Below are 26,488 nucleotides of genomic sequence, written 5' to 3' on the forward strand. Positions count from 1 at the left end.
TATGCATAGTATTATTATCACTGTTTTGCACCTGAGGGTACTAAAGTACAAAGATGGCAAGTAACTTACCCAAATTAACTAACTAGTGAGTAGCAGAGGGAAGATTTAAACTAAGCTGTACTCCAGACCTTGTGCTCTTAACTTCATACTAACTGCCTCCTGTGAAGGTATACTTGCTACTAGATTTCAAAGTCAGATAGCTGATGTGCATTATCTATGACCTTTCTGTTATAATGTATGTGAGAATACATGGCATAGAGCTGAAACTAGACTCTCAGTATTTTTTAGTACTTATTGAATTGGAATAGAAATAGTCATTGTTGCCTTTCATTGTGTAATAAGGTTGACCATATTTTATTTTCTTTAAGTATAGGTAATTGTGATACAGACTTACTACAGACGATGGCATGCTAAAGCTGTGGTAGACAATTTAAAAAGACAGAAAATGTTAAGGTTGCAGTGGGAAGCACAGGAAGAACTAAGGAAGATAAGAGAAAAAGAAGAGTGGATGAAATTGGATTATTACCGGAGGCATAATCCTCAAACAAAAGAAGATTTTGAACTTCTTTACAATGCACTGGAACGTAAGTTTGAAATAGGCTTTGCATAAAATATTAATTTTATAATTTTTCATTAGTAGGAAAAACAGGTTTACTAAAGACAAAAGGGGAACCTTATTATTTTAGGAAGATGTCTGGGGTATCTGGACTAGAGAATTTTATAAGATGAATAATGTCTTACATTTGGGACAGGAATTAAGGCTGGTGTGAAATTGGAAACGCTTTTATATTAACAATGGATGAATAAAATGTGACTACAGCTCTGTGAATTATTCAGTTTTAGTATGTTATCTCATTTGCTACTCATCCCTATGAGATAAAAAGAGAAAGTATTGTCCAGTCTGTTTCTCTGATGGTCTTGGGAATTTGTGAACTCAGAGTTGAACTGTCTTGAACCCCTCAGTCCAGCATTCTGTCTCTGATTCTGCTCTTTACAGGAGATACCTTTTTATTCCCTTCTACTAATGATTATAAATATATATATATGTATATGTATATATATTCTCTACACATTTGATTTTATGGCTTATTTCTTCCATAGGATGTGTGCTAGTCATTGACACAGTTAAAAACTTCCGTTACTTGAACAAGTCAATCACTCCCTACTTTGGGCAGTATATACACTGTTCTTCTTGAAGCTTTTCCCCAATACCCACCTTCTAATCTCAGCTTAAATATCACCTACTCAAAGCCTTTTGTGACTGACAGTGCAACTGGGACATCCTATTACCATCTTATGGTTCTCACTGCATACCAACTTTTCATTTATAACACCACAATACGTTTTTTTAACATTAATTTCACTACTGGACTGTAAGCTCCGTAAATGAATGACTCATTTATTTTTTGGATGATCTCTTTTTCTGTGTTTAGCTCACATGCCCAACAAATACTGGTAGAATGAATAAGTGAATGAATGAAGGGAAACCCAAGGATGTAGCCATGCAACTGTCTCTAGCTTCTGCTTTCCCAAGAGTACCTCTAAAGTAGAAGTAACCAGAACAGAAGAGTTATTTGTTACCTTAGATACCAGAAAGTGAAGTTGGGCTCTTGTGATGACATAGAAGAATTAAAAAAATTAAAAGTAGCCTCAGTTATTTTTTTAGTTGAATACGGTCTTTTTATCCAAAGAAATAATAGTCTTTGACTTCTCTATGATTATTCATAATATTAACTTTAAGTAAATTTTCTTACTATAACGTTGTTTCTTTATATACTGTTTATTTGTGGACGTTACTATGTGCTCTGTTACTCAGGTCATCCTTTCCTCTCTAATCGAATACAATTTTAGGTGTCAGATATCAGGTCTATTTAAATAGCTATATGATAATATGCTATTTACTGAAGATGATACAATTAAACACTAGGTCTAACAAGCAATAGTAATACATCTATCTCTTTGATAAATGGAAGAAAATGGAAATGAAATTTCTTACATAAAAGAGACATCTCTTAGTTTTCTTCCAGGCCTAAAATTCTAAATTAGAACTCTAAGAATAATTTAAAGTTCTGTTTTGTTGTAGTTAAAATTCTGGTTCACAAGCTCAGTAATTTACATAGCTCTTCTATTTACTATAGTTTTCATTCCATATTCTTTACTCCAGTGTTTGAAACTGTTGCCCCCTTGTGGCTCATAGTGACAATTGCATAGTTTGAATTACAACTCCTAATAAAGTTTAACTTTTCCTCCAGGTAACCTGTTGCTTAGTAATAAAAGCAAAATGATATCAATTTAGGAAAATGAATTTAACTATATAAGATAATATGCTGTATCAAAGACAAGACTATCTCTGGGCAACAGTGTTTGATTTTTTTTTTTTTTTTTTTTGCGGTACTCAGGCCTCTCACTGTTGTGGCCCCTCCCGTTGCGGAGCACAGGCTCCGGATGCGCAGGCTCAGCGGCCATGGCTCACGGGCCCAGCCGCTCTGTGGCATGTGGGATCTTCCCGGACCGGGGCACGAACCCGTGTCCCCTGCATCGGTAGGCGGACTTTCAACCACTGCACCACCAGGGAAGCCCCAACAGTGTTTGATTTTTATGTCTTTTTTTTTTTTTTTTTTCTTATATCAGTATGTTGAGGGCAACTTCTTTCATTGATCTGACTGGTCACTCTTATCTCAGACTCGGTATAGGAGTCATTATCTTGAGGAAATGTCTCTTATCAACATGGATTAGGCTCAGAGCCTCTTTTCCTTGCCCCATTATTCTCTGTGCATACCATTCTCTTAACTGTCCATGTCTGTACCTAGGACACCAGATAGGACCTTGTTCATTATGTCTAATAAATGTTTGTTGAATTGAATCTTCTACCCTTTGTCTTGTTTTAACTAGTGGAAATGGTGTTTTCTGACTCGTCTCTAATTATTACCTCTTGATCTCAAGGTCCCTTGACTTCTAGCTTCTGGCGACTCGCTGGCCCCAGTCCTTTGACAGATCTGGCCCTGGGCTTTCAGTCTGAATCTTTCTTGATTTTTTTCCATTCAGGCTTCCAGTCTGTGATAAGAATTTTAAAAAGCAGATGCGTATAAACTGCCAGTGACAGACAAAATATTGTATGTTCTGCTGTTTCTTGTTTGGAAATAGCAAGTTTATTAGATCTCAGAAATTTTAAAATGTGTATGGACTTTATATTTTAGTGCTATCCTTTCATTTTATAATTGAACTTCAGACCCTGGAAATTAGGTAATTTGTTCAAGAATGTAAGTTAAGGTTATAAGATAAATGTATTCTTTGAAAGGAACCGGTTGCTTTCATATCTTTTTCTTTAAAAATATTGGAGGTTATTGACATCTGTTATGGGCTGAATTATGTTCCCCCCAAATTCAGATGTTGAAGTTCTAACATCCAGTACCTCAGAATGTGACTGTATTTGGAGATAGGGCCTTTAAAGAACTAATGAAGAAAAAGTGAGCTCATATGGGACCCTAGTCCCGTATGACTGGTATCCTTATAAGAAGAGGAGATTAGGACACAGACATGCACAGAGAGAAGGTCATGTGAAGACAGTGGAGGAAGGTGGCTCTTTATAAGCCCAGGATAGAGGCCCTCAGGAGAAACTAATCCTGCTATCACCTTGATCTTGAACTTCCATCCTTCAGAACTGTGAGGAAATAAATTTCTGTTATTTAAGCCTCCCAGTCTGGTACTTTGCAATGACAGCCCTAGCAAACTAATGTAGGATTCCAATTTTTTTTGTTTGCTTTTATTATCATTCCCAGGGAGCATATATTTTATGAAAGCAGGAAGAATCTCTCATTTTTCTCAATGTCTTCTCTGTATAGTTCTGGAAACTGTCAAATCAGTTATAAAATCAGTTTTATATAGCTGTTCCTGGTGTCTGTGTTTTTCTATTCCTTATTAGTAGTGGGTCATGGTATTTTTCTGATGCCATGTTCTATCCTTTACTGTAGATTTACAGGGAGTTTGTTCATCTAATGGAGAATTTTATTGGAATTAAGGTCCATTATTTTCATATTTCTAATTAGCTTCATTGGGTTGTTTCCTTTTTAAAAGTCATACTAATAATTTAAGCAAAATACAAAATCTGAATATATATGGATATAACTGTATTTGAATACACATATGTATAGCTCCAGATTCACCCAGGACTTAAGGATTAATCTAGCAGATCAGTATATTGCTTTTTGAGGTTGGCAGAATAGCTTAAATATCCTAGTGGCCTAAATTTATTACTGGTCCCAAAGGTTTCTAATGTAAAACTGGGAAGTAAAATACGCTTACTAATATCATTCAGATTTATTTGCTTTCTGGGGACATCCATATAATCCCATGAGGTAAATATTCTCAGTTATTATTTCCACAAGCAAGCAATCTTCCTCTTTATTCATATACTGCCTTTTAGTATATGGATATTGTCAAAGTTTTAAAGCTTTTTGGTTGGTAAAACTACTCTTAAATGATAAGCTCATCAATCATGGATTTTCTGGACTTTCATAACATAATTTAGCCCTTAAATTTACAATCCTTTTGCTGAACACAATTTAGCTTTTAAATTTACAAATCCTCTTTTCGAATAGACCAAACTGTACAGTATCTGAATAATGTATTCCTGGTAAGAGACAGAATGGGATTCTTATAAAGAACACAAGTGACAAGTCCTTGACCTGATCAGGATGATTTCAAATTGAAATTTGAGAGGAGGAAGAAATAATATGATAAAATTATAAAACTAGATATCATGAAAGGCAGTGGTTATAACAGAGGAGGGCCAGAAACAACATGACTTGAGATATTTACCTTTCGATGCAGGGACTAGTATTAAAGTAAACTTGAAATTTTAATAGAAGAAGGAAAATATTTCTAATTATATAAATTATATATAAATGTAATATATTCTGAAATATCCCTGCAACACGATGAGAGAGTAATCATGCCTGGAATATAACAACAGAAGAATACATTTTACTTGATTGAATCATATCTAATAGAAGATAAGAGGAAGTAATCTTATGTCAAGAGTTGATTTACCCAAAGGAAGTCTTTAAAACTAATGGTGAAAAATGTCAGGCTTTTGGGTAAAGATAAATGTAATGACAAACAAAAATTCTGTCCCAGTGGAAGGATTTTACAGTCTATCCAACTAGGGAGAGGCAGAGACACGTTTGCTCCTTCAAGAAGGCATTATGTCTTTCTCACTTTTGTATGTACCATCAAACTTTATAGAGTTCTTTCAGATAACAATTGCTCAAAAATTGTAGTTGAGTATTTTGAATTGGCGAAGAAGTGATAGGATTTTGACAAGTATTGATATAATAACCAGATCAGGGAACTAGGATTTTTGAAGTTCAGATAAAAAATAGGCTTGATTCTATGGCCAGAGTGTAGTTCATGAGACTCTGAAGCTTCATCATTCTGACAATAAAGTAATAAATCGTCTCTACATAAAAGGAAAGAATTACATGGCTAATGAAGTAAATATGGCTTTCCAGTAGTAAAGCACCTAATAAGTTCACATTGAAAAGAATTGTGATGAATGTCAAAGACTAGAGTGACTTTTTGGAATTGTTTGTTCAGAATAAAGAACAGTAGGTCACTGTTTCTACTTTTGTTTTGCTTCCATGTTCTGTGAAGAGCAGAAAACAAATATGGCTCAAATGAGTTCAGGTTCACAGTCCAAATGTATGTCCCAGGGGATCAAAGCCATACTGTTACCTTTCAGTATTCATGGAGAATGGGAGGTGTGCCCAGAAGACATGACCTTCCAGAGGAGGCTTGTGATTAACTGTCACATACATTACATCTTTTTATAACTCTGCCCGGCTCCCTGCCCCAATACACACTTTTCAGGTGCCTGATTTAAATATGAGGCTTACTTATGTAAAATTCCCCCAAATTGACCTTACTGCAATTTTTGTTTCATCCTATGCATTTTGATATGTAGTGCTTCTATTTTTCTTTCCTTAATTGTTGACACTCATACCTTTTACTTCTTATTTGATTAAAATGTTATTTTTGATAGTATTGCTTACATTTCCAAGCAGATGGGAATATATTTCTTTTTTAAACTTTTGTTATTAATTGTAGTTGAATTGTACTGTGTCAAAAAATGCAGTTTTCGATGTTTCTGATTTGGGGGATTTATGTTTTCTTCCATTCCTACTCCTAGAATTTATATAACTTTATATAAATGCTTCATAGAACTTCGAAAATAAGATATATTTTCAGACTTTGGTGTTCAGAGCTTGATGTATATTAATTAATTTAAATTGGTTAATCATACTGTGTCAGATATTTTTTGTTTTTAATTCTTCTTTACTTAACTGTCATAGATTAACTCATTTGTATTTTATTTATGTTTATATAATATAAAATATACTCACTACAGTAGTATTTATAACTGATACAAGTTTTGCTTTTTATAGCTTGATGGGATGTGATTTTCAGTGTAAATATTCATGAGAGTCATACCTTTCATCATAAAATTATCTTCTATCCCAAGGGATGAATTTTGAGTGTTTTCCCCCCTATTTTCAATATATTAATATTGCTGTATCTGTCTTTTTTTTTTTTTTTTTTTTTTTTTTTTTTGCGGTACACAGGCCTCTCACTGTTGTGGCCTCTCCCGTTGCGGAGCACAGGCTCCAGATGCGCAGGCTCAGCGGCCATGGCTCACAGGCCTAGCCGCTCTGCAGCATGTGGGATCTTCCCAGACCGGGGCATGAACCCGTGTCCCCTGCATCGGCAGGCGGACTCTCAACCACTGCGCCACCCGGGAAGCCCTGTATCTGTCTTTTTTGTTGTTCATATTTACCATCCTTTTATGTTTAACCTTAGTCTTTGGCATCACTTTGTGCCTTCCAAAAACATCATGTCATTGAATTTTTAAAAAACCATAATATTTTATTTTCAGTCAAAAAAATCGAACCATTTCATATTTTTCAATATAATGATTATGCCTGATTTTGCTTCTCTCATCTTGCTTTATGCTCTTTATTTCTAATTTTTTTGTCTTTTTCTGCACAAACATTTATGATTGTTACTCTTTTCTGCAATGATTTGAAATGTAAGCATTCTTTTTTTATTCCTTCTTAAAGTTTTTCAAAGACGTTCTTAAAACAGGTAAACTATCAAATGGATTCATAGCCTACCATTGTCTCTAGTTCTGAGTCCTGAGTTAAGGTTTACTACCTTCTGCTAGAGGGTCCATTTTCTGAGATGAAACAACAGCAGTTTGGGGGACGACATTTCTGCCTCCTTGAGTGTCTTCCAGTCGAATCTGCACTGTGTCTTACGGAAATTGCCCTGAGATTTCTATCACATGGATCACACCTCTCTCTGATTTTCAGTACTGCTTCCGGTCTCTCCCTCTCCTCCCCCATTTCATGTTTCCTGTATCATTTCTAGAAGAACTTAGGAGAGAGGAGTTGGAGTTAACAGCCTGTATATAAACCTCCATCTTGTCAGAAATTTGGTATGCCATATATTAAAGAGGAACTAGGCCTGGATAGGACATGAAATTATGTCAAATAATATGCAATTTAAGAAAGGGAAGTGTTTTTGTCTGGAAAAGAGAAAGCCTAAGTGGACTGTGACAGCTGTCTTCGATGCCATGCGGTGCAAAGAATAGACTGACTGTTTAGCCTCACAGGCTAGGACCAGGACCAGGGTGAGCAAGTTAAACCTGTCCAAGCTGCTGGGAGATGGGGAGGGTTGTTGAACTGTTTAAAATCTAAGGTTCTTTCCAACATTATTTTTCCTTTAATATAAATAAGTTTGACACTTTTGAAATATGGGATATAAAACAGTTTTCTTCCCCAAATTTAACATGTATAAGAATTGAATGGGGGCTTCCCTGGTGGCGCAGTGGTTGAGAGTCCGCCTGACGATGCAGGGGACGCGGGTTCGTGCCTCGGTCCGGGAGGATCCCACGTGCCGTGGAGCGGCTGGGCCCGTGAGCCATGGCCGCTGAGCCTGCACGTCCAGAGCCTGTGCTCCGCAACGGGAGAGGCCACAACAGTAAGAGGCCCGTGTACCGCAAAAAAAAAAAAAAAAAAAAAGAAATAAAAAAAAAGAATTGAATGGAACACTTGTTAAAATAAAAAGTTCTGAGCCCAGCCACTTTGATTTATTTAAGTTTGGGATAGGATCTTGCACTCTGTATTTTCTGAGGTTAATTTTGAGAATATGGTGTAATCTTTAGGTAAAGTGAGTTTATAAAAGTACTATTCTTTGGCATTTTATGGTTTTGTTTTAGGATGTATTTCATGCAACACATTCTATTTTTAATTTTTATTTTATATTGGAATATAGTTGATTTACAATGTTGTGTTAGTTTCAGGTGTACAGCAAAGTGATTTAGTTATACATATACATATATATATTCTTTTTCAGATTCTTTTCCCATATAAGTTATTACAGAGTACTGAGTAGAGTTCCCTATGCTATACTGTAGGTCCTTGTTGATCATCTGTTTTATATATAGTAATGTGCAACACAGTCTTTGTTGATAGTAACCAACACTTTAAAATATTGTAGATATTATTCTAACTTAATTCATTGGTTTGAGTAAAGTGTAAATGTAATTACTTTATAACATTTGCTGATATAATTAGGGTTTTGTAAAGAAATGGAAAATCGTTCTAAAAGTGCTAATAATGAAGAAAACAATTGAAGTCAACATTTCTACATAAAACTGTCAATTTGGGTACTGGGGGAAGCAGACACCAAGATGGAGTTTGAAGTGAAAGATACAGGGAAGAGAGAGCAGGGAAAGGCAAAGAAAGTCTTCAGATTGAGATGTAGGTTGACACCTGTGAAAGCAGAGAGGGAAGGAATGAGGACGAGGGATGGATATCTTCAAACAGGTAGAGTTCTGAGGAAGTCTGAGCCGGCCTGACGGTCAGCTCTGATTGACCACAGAAGAGACCACTATTGGGCAGACATGGCCAGGCCCTGCTTCTCCCATGGTTCTTACTCATTGACTGGGAGTAAGTGTGGGAAAAGTGTGGCCTCTGCTCCAATATGGCGGCAGATCCGAAGTGCTATAGCTGGTACTGTCAGCCACCTGTACTCCTAGCTACAGGTACTCTTGGAGGGAGATCTGAGCAGGACACGTTCATGGCTGCCACAAATCCAAGCCATATTTGTTCCAGTACTGGGGGGTGTGCATGCTTACTTGGAGGCATAATTTGACATGATCTGTACTGATGTCTTACAGCTTCTGTTAGTTTGACTCTACTTTTATTGCTTTACATCTCTCAGCTTTCATTTCATCCTATTTTTTTCATATATCAGGTGTACAATATGAATGATTCTATTCATAATATAATTTTATTTAGATTGTTATAAAAATAAAATACACTTGTCTGGAGGTGATAGTAAAAAATGTTCTGTAAAGATGTGGGATTTTAAAAACTCAAGAGTCTTTTATGTTATTCCTCTAGTCTGGAGGCAAGAAGAACTTGCACGCATTAACCAGTCTTTCACTGGAGCTGAAAGGAAAGCTGCTTTGTGTGAACTCCTGGAAAAAGAGACCCAGATAATTGCTTCCATTGGGAGACATAGATACATCGCTTATACGGCTAACCAGGAAGCATCGATACAAGCTTTTTTGGATAAGGTTATTGAAGTAACAATTATTTAAATATGAATGTATCCTGAATTTAAAAACATAGAATAATGAACTAAAGAAGAGACTTACATTGTAAGAATTTGTGTGAATTTTGTTTAGTATTTTGGTGACATATTTATTTAAATTTTGTATATATTTTTCTTTCTTCTTATACAGCTTTAGATTTTCACTGCAGCCTAGAATAACGATTGACAAGTCACATAAAATTAACGTGTTCTTAAGAAAAGAGCTATGAAGGGAAAAATGGAGACACCACCTTTGTGACTCTGTTCATTTAGACTTAGGCTGGCTATAGAAATTAGATGAATTGCACACCCTGATAAAATGTAGAGTATTGAAGTCACAAAATGTCTGGATCTGCAGTGCCCCACAGTAAGCAACCTGGGGGAAATAGCTATAGACTAGTGTTTCTGCTTTTGTTCACCAGCTCATTAAGTGACTAGAAATTTCTGACCCAAAGGATATATGATTATTGAAAACCATGAAAACATACAATTAAGGGAAAAACTAAAGTAATTACCCTTTTGTGGTGAAACTGCCTGCTTGATATTGAACAGCCTGTTTCCATAGTGACCAATTTCCTTTTATAAACTTGATCTTTCCAAACAATTAAAAGCCAATCCAGCCACTAGAAGAAAAGGGATGGAGTTCTTCAAGATATTCTCGTGTAGTGATTCTGGTTGTATGATTCTTGTTATTTGAGAACATTTGTTCTTAAAAACCATATTTTTTGATACTATAAATGCCCCCCACTCACCTTACTTATACGCTCTCCTGTTTGATCTCAATTTTTCTTGTGGTTTTAACTACTGCCTGCATCCTGGAACTCCCTACAGTTCCAGGCCAGACCTCTCCTAGGAGCTTCCAAATCACATCCTGAATTGCCTACTATCATTGCTCTTTGGATGTCCCCAGAGTAAACCTCAAGTTGACATGTCAACCCCTGAGTCATATCATCTTACCTTTCCTTGACCCCTCACCTCCAAACTGATCCTCTTCTGTAACACTCGCATAATTTATCTTCTGTGAATGTTTCATCATCTACTTAAGTTGCTTCAGACAGAAACCTGGGCATTGTTCTTGACGTCCCACTTAGCCACCAAACTGTCTGTTCTATTACTTTAATAATCTCCTCAGTTCTTTACTTCTTCCTTTCCAAACTCACTACCACTGCCTACAGGGAAGTGGCTCTGCCATGCACCTTGATGACCTTGCGTGTATCCAAATACGCCACGTAAACAAAGACTTGAACCACAGCTAATCTGAGTCTTGGAATGCCTTGTGATCCTGCTGGCACTGGAGAGGATGGGAAGCTTCTGAGATGTTATGGAACAGCTCCCCTCTCCTGCTTCCCTATCTCCTCTGAGAGGCTGTCATGAGACAGGTCTCGCCTTGTGTGTGTAAGCTTGACACTGATTTAATTGGATCTGGATTTCCTTCCCATCTGGATTACTTTATGTCCCCAAATGAGGCTTTCGACCTCCAGGCTCACTTCTTAATTCCCTCCTCCATCATCCGTATTGTTGCCACAGGGACCTCATTCAACACAACTCTGCCCCTGGCCCTCCTTGTTGCCCTCAAGGAACAAGGACTTTTATAGTCGATTCTTGGCACACCTGACCCATCCCACAGTTGTTTATCATCTCTGCTTGCATACTACAGCCATACTGTTTCAGCTACGCTCAGTTACTTGCACGTTCACAGAAAGACCACATGCTCTCCATGCCTTTGCATCTGCTGTGGCCTCTACATGGAACATCCTTTCCTTCCTTCTTCAGTAACCAAGTAGTCACCCTTCAAAACAAGCTCAGATGTCCCTTCTTCTGGGAAGGATCACTGATCCTCCTACTTTAGCCTGTACTATATACCTTCATAAGACTGTTTCATTTTTGTCTTAGTACATTGTGGTCAGTTTTTATTATATCTGTTTACATGTCTGAATCCTTCCTAGATTCTGAGTTTCTTAAGGCAGGAGCCATCTTTTATCTGCATAGCCTCATATCCTAGCTCAGTGCTCATCACAGAGTATCAATAAGTGCTTGTGGAGGAAGGTAGGGAGGAAAAATAAGGGAAATAAATAATGGTTTGTAATTTTTTTAAAAAAATTTATTTTATTTATTTATTTTTGGTTGCATTGGGTCTTTGTTGCTGTGCGCGGGTGGCGAGCTGGGGCTACTCTCCGTTGCGGTGTGCGGGCTTCTCATTGCAGTGGCTTCTCTTGTTGCGGAGCACAGGCTTTAGTAGTGTGATGTGCGGGCTCCACTAATTGTGGCTCGTGGGCTCTAGAGCACAGGCTCAGCAGTTGTGGCACACGGGCTTAGCTGCTCTGTGGCATGTGAGATCTTCCCGGACCACGGCTTGAACCCATATCCCCTGCATTGGCAGGTGGATTCTTAACCACTGCCCCACCAAGGAAGCCCCAATGATTTGTAATTTTATATTTCAGGTACTATGAGGAAATATGCAGTGTAGATACTATCATTTCAAATTCTTGAATATCTTCATTCTAGAATAGCTGAGTTCTACTGTATGGAAGCCATAATATTCATACTTCTCCAGAGTCATATTTTGAACTAAACTTATTCCTTTAGCAAGTTGCTCTATGCTGAATCCAGCTTCATCACTGGGAACTGTGTTCCTTATGTGTCTGATTGTTAACCTTAAGAGGACAGCATGGACCCAGGGCACAAGAAAGAGCTGGAGGCCTCTCAGGTGCCAATGGACAGGGAAGATGGGTGGTACTTACCTTCCTTATTTAAGGCTGAACCTTGTACAGGACTTCCTGCTTGTGCTTCATCTGCTGCTTTGTTTCCTGTAAGCGATTTTAAATTCTTGTTGTAAATACTTATACAATGTCTATTCTTCATTATGCCTGCACACCCCGCACCCCACCCCCCAACCTCCAGCTTCATGTCTAGCATTGTCCCTAAACATGTTTTAAATTATAGAGAGTCCAAAGGTAGATCAAGTCCCAACATATAAAAGCGCCTCTGGAGCCAGTTGATGACGATTACTCTCTGTCATGAAGTACAACTTCGTAAGAAGTTCTTTAAATGTCACCAAAAAAGATGAGATGGGGAGATTATGTTCATGAGAATTCCTGTGAGGAAGGAAGATTTTTTTTTTTTTTTTGGTAAATACTTTGATACGTTTTGGGGTAGAATCTGAGACCCTAAAGGATCCTGAGTATGGGAAGAATTGCTCTATCCCAGGAAAACGGAGGTTTTCGAGTGTTGCCAGGAGAGAGAGTAGAGGGAGGACAGTTAGAAGGCAGTGGGACACAATGTGGCTTCTTGTAACTTCATTAATTATATCACTAATAATTGAAATATTAAGTGCAAGATGATTTTTTTTTTTCATAAGAGGAAAAGGAGCAAGAGAAATGACTGGGCCTTAATGACTGATTCAGGGCAGCACACAAAGATGCAGGATCAGAAGATGACAGGAAGGATGGAAAAGTTAGCCACAAAAACTTGTAGAAATCAAGGGAAAGGCTTTTTTGTGGGTCATAGGTTTTTGTGTGGGTCATAGGTTTTAGAATTGGGGTTCTGAACCTGTGGTCACCCCAGCTGATAAACCAGTTAATCTCACCAATCCCCAGGCTAAGACTTAGAGGAAATGGACATTTTAGCTGATACAAGAGAATTTTACCTCAGTTTTGACCAAAGTGTTATACAGGGCAAGACAAAACACAACCATGGAATGGAACAGCTGCACTTGAGGTCAATCCCCAGTCCATTACGTACCCTAATTAGTCCATTCTTTAAAAATATTGACCAACAGTGACTTTTGACCTGCTTTTAACCTGTTATAGTAAATTGTGAAATCTTTGTTATTCTAATACAAAGTCATTTAAATCACCTTTTTGTATATGGTGCCATGATAAACATCATAGAAAACAGTTAAGGTAGATTTTATAGTCTTTTGTTGTAAATAGTTATACCAGTTCTATTCCGTTTTATGCCTATCCCACCCTACCCATGCCTAGCATTGTCTCCAATAAATATTCAGGAGGAGTCAGTGTTGATTTCATGAAACTTGAAGTAACTTATTCTACAGTTTTTTTGATTGCTAAGAAAAAACAGCTTATAAGTAATCCCTGAGGCTAGATAAGGTCAGAGTTTTTTCAAATGTTAACGCTAACAACCAGGGCCATGATGCGGATTTTAAGATCCACATTTAGCACCATAACATATAGATATGTAAAGAGAATATTTACTTTCCCATAATTTGGAAATAACTCTGGAAAATAAAATTTTATGGTTTGGTTTTAGTTTAACTTCAGTGTGTCTAAGTATTATGTAGTGTATTGAACTAATATTTTATTTTTTATCTTCTTATCCTGGACACAGAATTTCTCTGAGTAGTGAATGATTACTATTTTAAATTAGTCCAATAAAAGCACTGAACTAATCAGTTATTAGGGACTCTATACTAAGCCTTCATTCTCCATAAAAAGTTAAAAGATTTTTGAAGCATTAGTTAAAAAATTTGTAATTTTATCACATCAAACATTGACATCCACAGGTTGTCAAATGTTAAAAACTCACAAATTGACAGAGGTGAAGAAATTCAGGTCAAGAAATTTGAATGAAAAATCATCAGTCAGTTTCTAATATATCTTGGGTACTGCTTACCCAAACTGTAAAGAGACAATTTGAATTTCTGCAAGAGGTTTTCCCTAGAGTCAAGGCCATTTATTTCTTTGATTCTCTTTGATTTACACACCACTTCTCACAATCACAAGCTAAAAAACTGCAATCTACTTTAGCTGTGTCATTTAATTTTTTTTCTCCTTACTCAGGTGGCCAACAGGTAATGGGAGAGAAAAATGCAACCAGCTCTTGCCTCTCTCTGAGTACCACAGTACACAGGGGTGTCCTCTATGGACGGACAAAACCACTTTGCTGTGTAAAAGAAAAGTTGATCACTACCCAGTAGCTCTGGGGGGTTAGTGTTATTCTTAATTTGTCCCCTGAGGGTCTAGAGTATTAATTTAGGAGAAAGAAAAGACCGTCTCTCACAGTGCAGCCATTTCTTCTCTTTTGTGGAAGCTTGCTGCTCTCAAGGTTTTTATCTCTCCACCTTCCCTTCCTCAAAATGTGTCTTCCTGCTGTTCTTCTGTTCCTCTCCTCCAGAGTCTATGCTGTTTCATTTGTTGGCAGCTAAGTGGAATTTATTATGCTCCTGTTTTCTAAAGCAATTTAAGAACATGATTGTTGTACATCTCTTATTGTAGTCAAAGCATTCAAAGAAAAAAAGACATAGAAAGAGAAATAAGCAAAGTTGACATTTTCCTGCATCAGAATAAAAGAAATACCTTAAGGCCTGCAATCAGAGAAGCTTAGACTTGAAGACCAGGTTATCAGTGTTGGCAGAAATAAATCCAAATATAAAAACAACTTTGCCAAACAGATTTTTTAAATGTCATTTCAGTGCTTACACTAGGGAACTCAAACTTCAAATCTAGGAATCTTTGATTATATCACTCAGTTTCCTTTAATCTGGCTAACTCCTAGTTATTCTTCAGGTTTTATCTTAGATATTATTTTCTTTTCACCAGTTAAGTGCTTCATATCAAACTGTAGTTACTGTTTACCTGCATCATCAAGCATAATCAACTTTTAATTATTTATTAATCTTTCTATGCTCTTAGATTTAAGAGTTCATGAAATTAGAATTTATCTACTTGCTACCTAGTACACTGACCAGTTTATAGTAAACACAATAAATACTTATTGAATGAATGAATGAATACTGTAGGCCCTGTGAAATATATAAAACTACATAAGAAATTTATTTCTTATAACCTGTAAGGAGAAATAGAGTTGTAATTATAGAACAAATTGCATTGCCCCATTGCATACTGTGTGTGTGTGTGTGTGTGTGTGTGTGTTTACATGTACAATAGGACAGATAATAGTGATTTCAGTGGTTTCAAACCATAGTAGTTAGGAATCTTTATAGAAAAGTTAGGATTTAAGTTAAAAATCAAAGGGTAGAAACAATTTGGATGTTAAATATATTTGGAAAAAATCCAAGGTATTACTATATCACAGTGTCTTAGATGGGGCTAAAAACTTGGAGGGAAGGTAGAGTTAAATCAATACAGCAGCTGAAAAAAACCACAATAAAGTAGATGGACTAAGCATTTCATTAAAAGGTTATTGTACTTGGATTATTACAAATGAAATAACTTATCAGCCTGAAGAGCTAAAGGTCATTACTGGAAGAAGGGAAATTACATTTAATAGAGCCACCCTGAGGAAAACTGTGTGCAAAGATTAAGGCTTTAGACTTTAGAATATTGCTATATGAAACTTAGCCTAAGATTGCTTATTCCTTAAAGGCTTTAAAAAGAGCTTTGCAGCAAACATTAGATTTCAGTAACACTCTGAGGCCTACCCCAAACAAGGCTGTAACCACTTAAAACAATATATTTTTAAAATTTCTAAGTGATAATAATTAAATCATAAAATATTTTCTTATTGAGCTATTTCCCTTTTGTAATCCTTAATAAATTTTATTAATTTTATCAATCTGCTAATTAACTGTATATTATTTAATATTAAATTTATGGCTTAAAAATAGAAATTAATCATAGGGCTGCAGCTTCTCATTTGCTAGATTAAAACTAGAACTGAGAATCTAAAGTTTCTGATGGAGATTCCTAGCTCTGCACAACATTCATTTTACCTTTGATCAGAAAATGATGCCATTACTTTGAAAACATATCAAATATAGTTGTTAAATGGTAGCTTTGTAGTTTTCAATGTAATTTAGCTAATATGAAATGTAAAAAAATTAAAGGTAAATTGAGGCTGTAACTAAAAATTCATACTACTGTCATACTAAATACAGCCTTAAATGGTTTCTCTATTTGGCTATTCTACATTCCTGATGATTTATTTTGATACATGGGCTTCTATTTAAACTTTAAATTATATCAAATCTAAGATTTAAATGCTTGCAAGTATGGCATAAATTGGACTACAGGTCTCCAAAGCAATTACCAATCAGTCTACAAAAATGCAGCATTTGGACAGTTAGAAATTGTGATCAACATAGCCTCCTTTTTGATAGATTATAATCAGGGAAAGAAACTGAGCAGCTTTATACCTTAAAGTAGAAGAGTCAGTGAATTTTCACTGTGCTCTTTCTAGGTCAATGCATCTTCTCTTAAAGTCTCAGTAGTTTGAGTAGGAGGGAACAAAAGCATTGACAAACATAGTCTTTAAATATTTTGTTGTGGTCCTGAGTCAGTGGAGGACTCACTCCATTTCCTCTCTCTGAATTCTTAGCCTGGGACTCCTCACATGAGCTTCAGGGCAAGTTAGCTCCATCTTTGACCCTCAGTTCAGGAGACGGGCTATGTTGGGAGGCACCAAGCTAGATTTGGAAGTAGGAAGTGAGAATCTTAGCCATTGTCAGGGAGGCAGGGGCCACAGCACTGCTAAAATAGCTAAATACAGCTGTTTCCCTATGGACATCTGCTTTGTGAAGAACTGTGAACTTGTTATAGATTTATTTTTATAGGAAACAGAACTGTAACTGAGTCCCATATTGCTATATCTGTAGGTCTAATGCCTTGAGGATTGTAATCATTGTTCCACAAGGGTTGTTCTCAATTGGCAAGGCATGATCAAGACACATTCATACAACTCAGTATAACTGAACCAAGTAGATAATTTTTTTAGCATTCTAAATAGCATGCTTTGTTCCCCAGGGATTATTTCATAAATCCATCAAGCTAACCATCATACTAGTTAGTACAAATTAGTAGCAAATTCTGAATCCTGAGGAAGTGTTTGTACTTCTGCAGACTAAAGCTCTCTCATATTTTTTTCCCTAAATTGTTTTACTTTCCCATGGTCTACAAATTCTTCAAATAATTTTCTTAAGTTTTAGTGATAGTTTTATTCCATAAAGCACATGATAATAAGGTTAACTTATAGTAGAAGGAACAAAATTATTTTTGAACTTTTAATTAACTGATAATTATAAACATTATTTTTAAGTGTTCAGCTCCAAAGCTATGGAGAAGATTTGATGGCAAAATAATTGAGATGGATACACAATTCACCATCAGAGCCAGAGAGCTGCAAAACATCTATAACTGCATTGTGCTGAAAAATCTCTCTCAAGATGAGAGACTGGATGTGCTGTTAACACTCAAACATACTGTAAAGGTACGTTAGTTTCTCTTAGTTTTTGGGTATCACTACCACTATCAATAAAAAAATTGAATACTAAAATAAACAAGATGGTTTGTATTAAGTAATTATAAAGATAATAAATGTCTATATATATGAATTTTATTTTGTGAACAACTATATTGTTTGGGTATAATTGGGGGAGGATATGGTTTATGCATTAACATTTATCTACAAGTTCTCAAACTATATATTATGACACATACAAAAGTAAATATAACACAATGAATATTCTAAATGTAGATGTATCCTTACCTTTGCAATGAATGTAGATATATACAGCATGAGATTAGTACTCAACTCAGTTCAATAAAACAGCAATTATTGGCTATATATTTTCACACTTTTTAATGAAAATTTTATTTTTAGCAATTTTAATGCAGCATTAGTATAAGTATTTTTACCTCCTTTTCCTCATCAGTTATTGATTTAAGGCACTTTAAGTAGTTGAGTAAATGGTTCTTGTTGGAAGGTAAGTCCCCATAGGTCTCTCATATTTCTGCCCATCTTGAAAGCAGAGGCATGGACTCAATAAGGCATTGACTGCCTTTTTTCTGGACAGCCTTTTCAGAGATGTTTGTCAAGTGACTATGCCTTTGAAGCTAGAGATAGGAAGAGAGGGAGAAGCCATAGGTCCAGAGGTGGGAAATAAGCATGGTATCTGTAGAGGGCAGTAGAAAGACCAAATTGGCAAAAGGAGAGTGCAGGTAGAGAGTACAGTAGAAATATTCTTACTTGACATAATTAGGACCATTAGCTGGTTAATTAAAAAAACCAAAGGATGGACTCATAAAAGATAAGTTGTGCATGTCTTAATATGTTTAACCTAATATATCCACATATACATTTATTTAACAGTATTTGATGGAGGACTAAGGCTTTTAAGCATGACTCGATGTCTGGCTGTGTTTATGGTGGCTGCACAACCGTAGATTAGTTATTTAATATTTCTGAAAATCAGTTTCATCATCTGTAAAATTAGTTGCTTTGAAGATACACATATATATATGTGTATATATTTATACATACGTATGTATATAGAATATAAATAAAATATATAATTTATGTGTCTCAATGCTTACAAATAGGGAGCCCTCAATAAATAATAAGTATTATTTTGATGACAGTTGCTAATATAGACCAGTGAATTTTGATCCTGGGTGTATGTTAGAATCATCTGGAGAGCTTGAAAGAGAGAAAGAGATACACAGAGAAAGGGAGAGAGTTTGAGAATAAATGAATAGGAATGATATCTAGGCCCCATTTCAGAGCAGTTAAATCAGATTCTCAAGTGTGAGGGCACTGTTAAAATCTTTTAAAATCTTCCCTAGGTCATTCTAATGTGCCCTCAGGGTCAAAGACCACTGATGCAGACTCTTGTATTAGCCATACCAAGTACATATTAAAAAGAAGAGAAGAGCATTATTTTACAGTTACTGACGTTACCCTCTGACTCCTTCATTCAAACTATGGTTTTTGTAGTCGGAGGGCAGTCGGAGGAACTTACTTCTATTTTATTACTTCTAAATCCTTCTACTTTAATCACTTCACTCTTACTTGGGCTTTCTTATTCAGTCACCATCATTTCTATTACTTTGTTAAAGATTATTGTGAATTATATAAACATGCAGAAAACATGTATAAAATATACGTGTATAGTTTAGCAAATATAAAAGCACCAATCTTGTTACTGCCCTCTGGCCCCAAAACAGGACATTGCCAACGTCCCCCTTTCTCTTCATATCTGCAACTCACCCTCTCGTCCTCTAAAAGTAATTACCATACAGACTTTCATGGTAGTCATTTCCTTGATTTTTCTTCATAGTTACCACCTCTGTATACATCTCTAAATAATACGGTGTAGTGTTGTTTATTTTTGGATTTTATTTAAAAGGAATGAGACTGTATGTATTATTTTGTGCCTTGCTTCATTTGCTCAACATTAATTTGTAAGATTTAAACTTGTTACTGTATATAGCTCTAGTTAATTCATGTCCATATATCATGTAATACTCTACTGTATGAATAAGCCGTCATTATTTATGTAATCAATTTATTTATGGATATTTAGTTGTTTCTCATTTTGAGCTGGTGTGAACGATGACTCCGTGCACATTTTTTAAAGCACTTAAGAGTAGAATTGCTGGGTTGTAGATTATGCATATCTTAAGTTCTACTAGATAACGTCAAAATTTTTTCTAAATTAGTGGCACCAACTTATATTTATGTCAGCAATGTTTTGTTACCTTTGGAATGTAGTTTTCAGTTTGTTTGGGTGATAATTTTAAAAACTAGTGATTTTTAAAATTCTATACTGAATATGGTTGTGTTTTACACAGGAACATGATTGTAAACTGACTCAAGAAATTCTAGAATTGATTGACAGGGAGGTTGACCTTATGATGAGAGGAGTCAAAGATGAGAACCTTGAAGGACTCAGAAAAAGGATTGCAACACTCTTTTTTCAGTACATCAAAACACCTCTGTTTAATCCAGAAGTTGCAAGACACCTTAAGGTACTCTACCTTTTCTTCCCTGTATTCCTTTATCAAAATTCTAAGACGTGCTATAGTAAGTCGAAGTATATGCAGATTTTGCTTTAATACTTTACTAGGGGTCCATGTGGAAGACCATCTTATTGGTGAAATCTCCTTTGAATGATATTTTTTATGTTGATAAATGAATCATTTAACTTTTTCTGTTTGTATTTCCAAGCTTGAATTCTCTCCTACTCTCTGGATTAAATATCCAGTTGAATATTACAGTGTGTGGAACACATCATGATCTCTCACACCATCATGCTTTTCCATGTACTGTTGCTTCCACTTGGAATGCTGTCCCCTACTTTACCCAGCCATCTCCTCTTCATTTTCTAAGACTCAATTCACATGTACCCTCCTTCATTAGGCCTCAGAGAAAGTTAAACTCTTCATATCTGAGATTCTACATGCACCTGTTTGTGTTCCTTTATAATACTTATCACGGAGTTATAATTATTACTGAACAGATCCACATAGATATCCTGCGAGAACTTCAAATGTAATACGTATTTGAATTAAACTACCTTTTCCAACTCTAACATGTTTAGCCTCCTTTGGGGATTTTTCTCTCTAAAGCCAAGATAAGTGCCTTACTGCCTTCTTACTTTGCAAAACTATTTAAAACACCTTTAGTAAAGTTTTGGGGGGGGGGTTTACTAAAGAATTTGAAACAGCGTTTTGTTCCAGTGATTATGTTTAGACTAATAATCTATTTAAGAAGCTGACTAAACATGTATTTTGCTTTTTTAACATAAACAAAATCTCAATATTTAGTCAAAATTTTTAGAAAAATTAAAATTGTTTATTTTTTATATTCTTTCTTTTTAATGAAGTTTTGAAACTTAACTGTATTGCAAGATAATTTCAAAATATAACAAAAGTTCAAGAGAAAAGTTGACCATTGAATTATTTCTTATTCACATCGTTGTTTCATTTTTCCAAGCTACCTTTTAGTCTTCTATAGACTTACTCAGTTTTTATATGCTTGCAGTAGTATAATAGAATTTAATATTCTACACATTCATATAACATTGTATCATTTTATTCACTTTTTAAATTTACCTTTGGTAAAATTCAATCCTTTTGGTGAGTTTTGACAAATTCAGAGTCATATAATCAACAGCCAACAGCACAATCAAGATAAAAAATAGTCTTATCACCTCCCCCAAATTCCCTCATGCTGCTACTTTGTAATCAGCCCTTCCCCTGGCTACCTAACCCTTGGCAAACACTGATCAGAATTTTATTTCTATAGTTATACCTAACCTAGAGTGTCACATAAATGGAATGATATGCTATGTGCAAGTATACCATGTCTTATTGCACTTCACTTTACTGAGCTTTGCAGATACTGTGTGTGTGTTCTTTTTCTTTTCTCTTTTTCTTTTCTTCCTTTTTTTTTTTTTTTTTTTACAAATTGAAGGTTGTGACAACCCTGCATTGAGCAAGTCTGTTGGCACAATTTTTCCAAGAGTATTTGCTCCCTTTGTGTGTCTGTGTCACATTTTGGTAATTCTTGGAATGTTTCAGGCTTTTTCGTTATTGTTATATTTGTTACAGTGATCTGTGGTCACTGATCTTTGATGTTACTATTGTAATTGTTTTGGGGCACCATGGACCTCACCCACATAAAACAGCGGACTTAATTGACGTGTGTGTGTCCTGACTGCTCCACCAACTGGTGGTACTTCCAACTCTCTCCCTCTCCTCAGGTTTCCCTATCCCCTGAGACACAACATTATTGAGATTAGGCCAATTAATAACCCTACAACAGCCTCTAAGAGTTCAAGTGAAAGGAAGAGTTGCACACCTCTCCCTTTAAATTGGAGAATTTAAAGCTAGAAATGATTAAACTTAGTGAGGAAGGCTTGTCGAAAGCTGAAATAGGCCAGAAGTTAAGCCTCTTGCACTAAATAGTTAGTCAACTTGTAAATGCAAAGGAAAAGTTCTTGAAGGAAATTAAAAGTGCTACTTCAGTGAACACATGAGTGCTAAGAAAATGAAACAGCCCTATTGCTGATATGGAGAGAATTTGAGTGGTCTAGATAGAAGATCAAACCAGCCGTAACATTTCCATAAGCCAAAGCCTCTTCCAGAGCAAAGCCCTAACTCTCTTTATTTTTATGAAGGTTAATACCAAGTCTCAATAAATTTAAGAATATTGAAATCATATCAAGCATCTTTTCTAACCACAATGCTATGAGACTAGAAATTAACTGCAAGAAAAAAAAACTACAAAAAGTAAAAACATTTGGAGGTTACATAATATGCTGCTAAACATGGGTCACTGAATAAATCAAAGAGGAAATAAAAAAAAATACGTGGAGACAATAAAAATGGAAAGACAATGATCCAAAATCAATGGGATTCAGCAGAAGCAGTTCTAAGAGGGAAGCTGATAGTGATACAAGCCTACATCAGGAAATAAGAAAAATCTCAAACAACCTAACATTACACCTAAAGGAACTAGAAAAAGAAGAAGAAACAAAACCTAAAGTTAGTAGAAGGAAAGAAATAATACAGATCAGAGCAGAAATAAAGAGACTAATATCAATGAAACTAAGAGCTGGTTCTTTGAAAAGATAAACAAAATTGATAAAGTTTTTGCCAGACTCATCAAGAAAAAACGAGGGGCCAAATTAATAAAATCAGAAATGAAAGAGAGGTTACAACCAACACCACAGAAATTAAAGGATCATAAGAGATTCTTATGAACAGTTACACACCAATAAAGTGGACAACCTAGAAGAACTGGATAAATTCCTAGAAACACACAATCTCCCAAGACTGAACCTGGAAGAAATAGAAAATATGAACAGACCAATTACCAGTAATGAAATTGAATCAGTAATCAAAAACTCCCAACAAATAAAAGTTCAGGCCTAGACTGCTTCACAGGAAATTCTACCAAACATTTAAAAAAGAGTTAACATCTGTCCTTCTCAAACTACTCCAAAAAACTGAAGAGGAAGGAGTACTTCCAAACTCATTCTATGAGGCCAGCATCACCCTGATACTGAAACCAGACAAAGACATCACAGAAAATTACACGCCAATATCACTGATGAACATAGATGCAAAAGTCCTCAGCAAAATGTTAGCAAACCGAATTCAGTAACACACTGGAAGGATCATACACCATGATCAAGTGGGATTTATCTCTGGGATGCAAGAATGGTTCAATGCTGCAAATCAGTGTGATACACCACATTAACAAACTGAAGAATGAAAATTATAAGATCAATTCAATAGATGGAGAAAAAGCTTTGACGAACTTCAACATTCATTTGTGATAAAAACTCTCAACAAAGTGTATAGAGGGAACATACCTCAACATAATAAAGGCCATATATGACAAACCTACAACCAACATCATATTCAATAGCGGAAAGGTGAAAGCATTTCCTCTAAGATCAGGAACAAGACAAGGATGCCCACTCTTGCCACTTTTATTCAACATAGTATTGGCAATCCTAACCACAGTAATCATACAAGAGAAAGAAATGAAGGGAATTCAAATTGGAAAGAAGGAAGTAAAACTATCACTATTTGCAGATGACATGATACTATGTAGAGAAAATCCTAAAGATAACACCAAAATCTGTTAGAATTCATCAATGAATTCAGTAAAGTTGCAGGATACAAAATTAATATACAGAAATCTATTGCATATCTATACACTAATAAGAAACTCTCAGAAAGAGAAATTAAGAAAACAATCCCATTTATAATTACATCAAAGAGAATACAATACCTAGGAATAAATCTAACCAACGAGGTAAAACTTGTACTCAGAAAACTATGACATTGATGAGAGAAATTGAAGATGACATAAACAAATGGAAGAATTAATATTGTTAAAATCACATAATATCCAAGGCAATCTACAGATTTAATGCAGCCTCTTTCAAAATTCCAAGGGCATTTTCCACAGAACTAGAACAAATAGCTCTAAAATGTGTATGGAAACACAAAAGACTTTGAGTAGTCAAAACAATCTTGAGAAAGAAGAACAAAGCTGGAGGTATCATGCTCCTTGACTTCAGACTGTACTACAAAGCTACAGTAATCAAAACAGTATGGTACTGGCACAAAAACAGATCCATAGATCAGTGAAACAGAATAGAGAGCCCAGAAACAAACCTACATTTATATGGACAATTAATCTATGACAAAGAAGGCAAGAACACACACTGGGGGAAAAGACAGTCTCTTCAATAAATGGTGTTGGGAAAACTGGACAGCCACATGCAAAAGAATCGAACTGGACTACTTTATCACACCAAATACAAAAATCAACTTAATGGAATAAAGACTTAAATGTAAAACCTGAAACCTTAAAACTCTTAGAAGAAAACCTAGGCGATATGCTCTTTGACATCGGTCTTAAGTGTATTTTTTGTATACGTGTCCTCAGGCAAGGGAAACAAAGCTAAAAATAAGTGAGTGGGAGTACATCAAACTAAAAATCTTTTGCACAGTGAATGAAACTATCAATAAAGTGAAAAGGCAGCATACTGAATGGGAGAAGATATTTCCAAATGAAATGTCTAATTACAGGTTAATATCCAAAATATACAAAGAATGCATACAACCCAACATCAAAAACAAACAACAGGATTAAAAATGGGCATAGGACCTGAATAGACCTTTTTCCAAGGAAGACATACAGACGGCCAACAGACGCGTGAAAATCTGCTCAACATCACTAATCATCGGGGAAATGCAAATCAAAACCACCATGAGATATCACCTCATACCTGTGGAAGAGCCATCATCAAAAAGACAACAAATAACAAGGGTTGGTGAGGATACGGAGAACAGGGAACCCTTGTGCACTGTTGGTAGAATTTATATTGGTACAGCCACTATGGAAAACAATGTGGAGTTTCCTCAAAAAATTAAAAATAGAACTGCCATGTAACCCAGCAATTTCACTTCTGTGTATTTACCCAAAGAAAACAAAAAGACTAATTTGAAAAGATATATGTATTCCAGTATTCATTGCAGCACTGTTTATAATAGCCAAGATATGGAAGCAAGCTAATTATCTATTGATAGACAAATGGATAAAGAAGATGTGGTATGTGTGTATATATATATATATATGTATGTATATATATATATATACACACACCAACACACACACAATGGAGTATTAGCCATAAAGATGAGATCTTACCATTGGCTACAACATGGATGGATCTAGAGGGTATTATGTTAAGTGAAATAAGTCAGACAGAGAAAGAAAAATACTGCACAACCTCACTTATAAGTAGAATCTAAAAAGTAAAAAAAACAAAGCAAAACGAAAAGAGACTTGTAGATACAGAGAACAAACAGGTGATTGCCAGAAGTAAGAGCGTCGGGGCGGGGGTGGGGGCAAAATAGTTGAAGGGGATTAGGAGGTACAAACCTCTAGTTATGTAGTAAATAAGTCACAGGGAGGTAATATACAGCATAAGGAATATGGTCAATAATATTGTAATAACTTTGTACTGGGACAGGTGGTTACTAGACTTATCCAGATGATCATTTCATATTGTATGCAAATGTTAAATCATTATGTAGAACATCTGAAACTAACATAATATTGTACATCAACTATATTTCAATAATTTTTTAAAATAAATAAATACATTTCATAAGGCTATAGCTGCCATAGATAATGACTCCTCTGATGGATGTGGGCAAAGTAAATTGAAAACCTTCTGGAAAGGATTCATCATTCTAGATGCCATTAAGAGCATTTGTGACCCATGGGAAGAGGTCAAAATATCAACATTAACAGGAGTTTGGAAGAAGTTTATTCCATCCCTCATGGATGACTTTGATGGATTCAAGACTTTAGTGGAGGAAGTAACTGCAGATGTGGTGAGAATAGCAAGAGAACTAGAATTAGAAGTGGAGCCTGAAGATGTAATTGAATTGCTCCAAATCATGATAAAACTTTAATAAATGAGGAGTTGCTTCTTATGGCTGAGCAAAGAAAGTGGTTTATTGGAATGGAATCTACTTTTGGTGAAGATGCCGTGAAGATTGTTGGAATCACAACAAATGATTTAGAATATTACATAAACTTA

At 35.6% G+C, this 26,488-nt stretch overlaps 1 protein-coding gene across 1 annotated transcript in view; it reads left to right on the forward strand.

Annotated features, from left to right (window-relative positions):
- Positions 1 to 26,488, forward strand: part of IQUB (IQ motif and ubiquitin domain containing) — a 62,757-nt gene that overhangs the window by 26,510 nt on the left and 9,759 nt on the right. The window contains exons 7-10 of the mRNA XM_030857673.2: positions 374 to 584; positions 9,465 to 9,640; positions 17,671 to 17,841; positions 20,205 to 20,381. Coding sequence (XP_030713533.1) covers positions 374 to 584; positions 9,465 to 9,640; positions 17,671 to 17,841; positions 20,205 to 20,381 — 735 coding nt within the window. The remainder of the gene's footprint in view (positions 1 to 373; positions 585 to 9,464; positions 9,641 to 17,670; positions 17,842 to 20,204; positions 20,382 to 26,488) is intronic.

The sequence above is a fragment of the Globicephala melas genome, chromosome 9, assembly GCF_963455315.2.
Source record: "Globicephala melas chromosome 9, mGloMel1.2, whole genome shotgun sequence".
NCBI lineage: Eukaryota > Metazoa > Chordata > Mammalia > Artiodactyla > Delphinidae > Globicephala > Globicephala melas.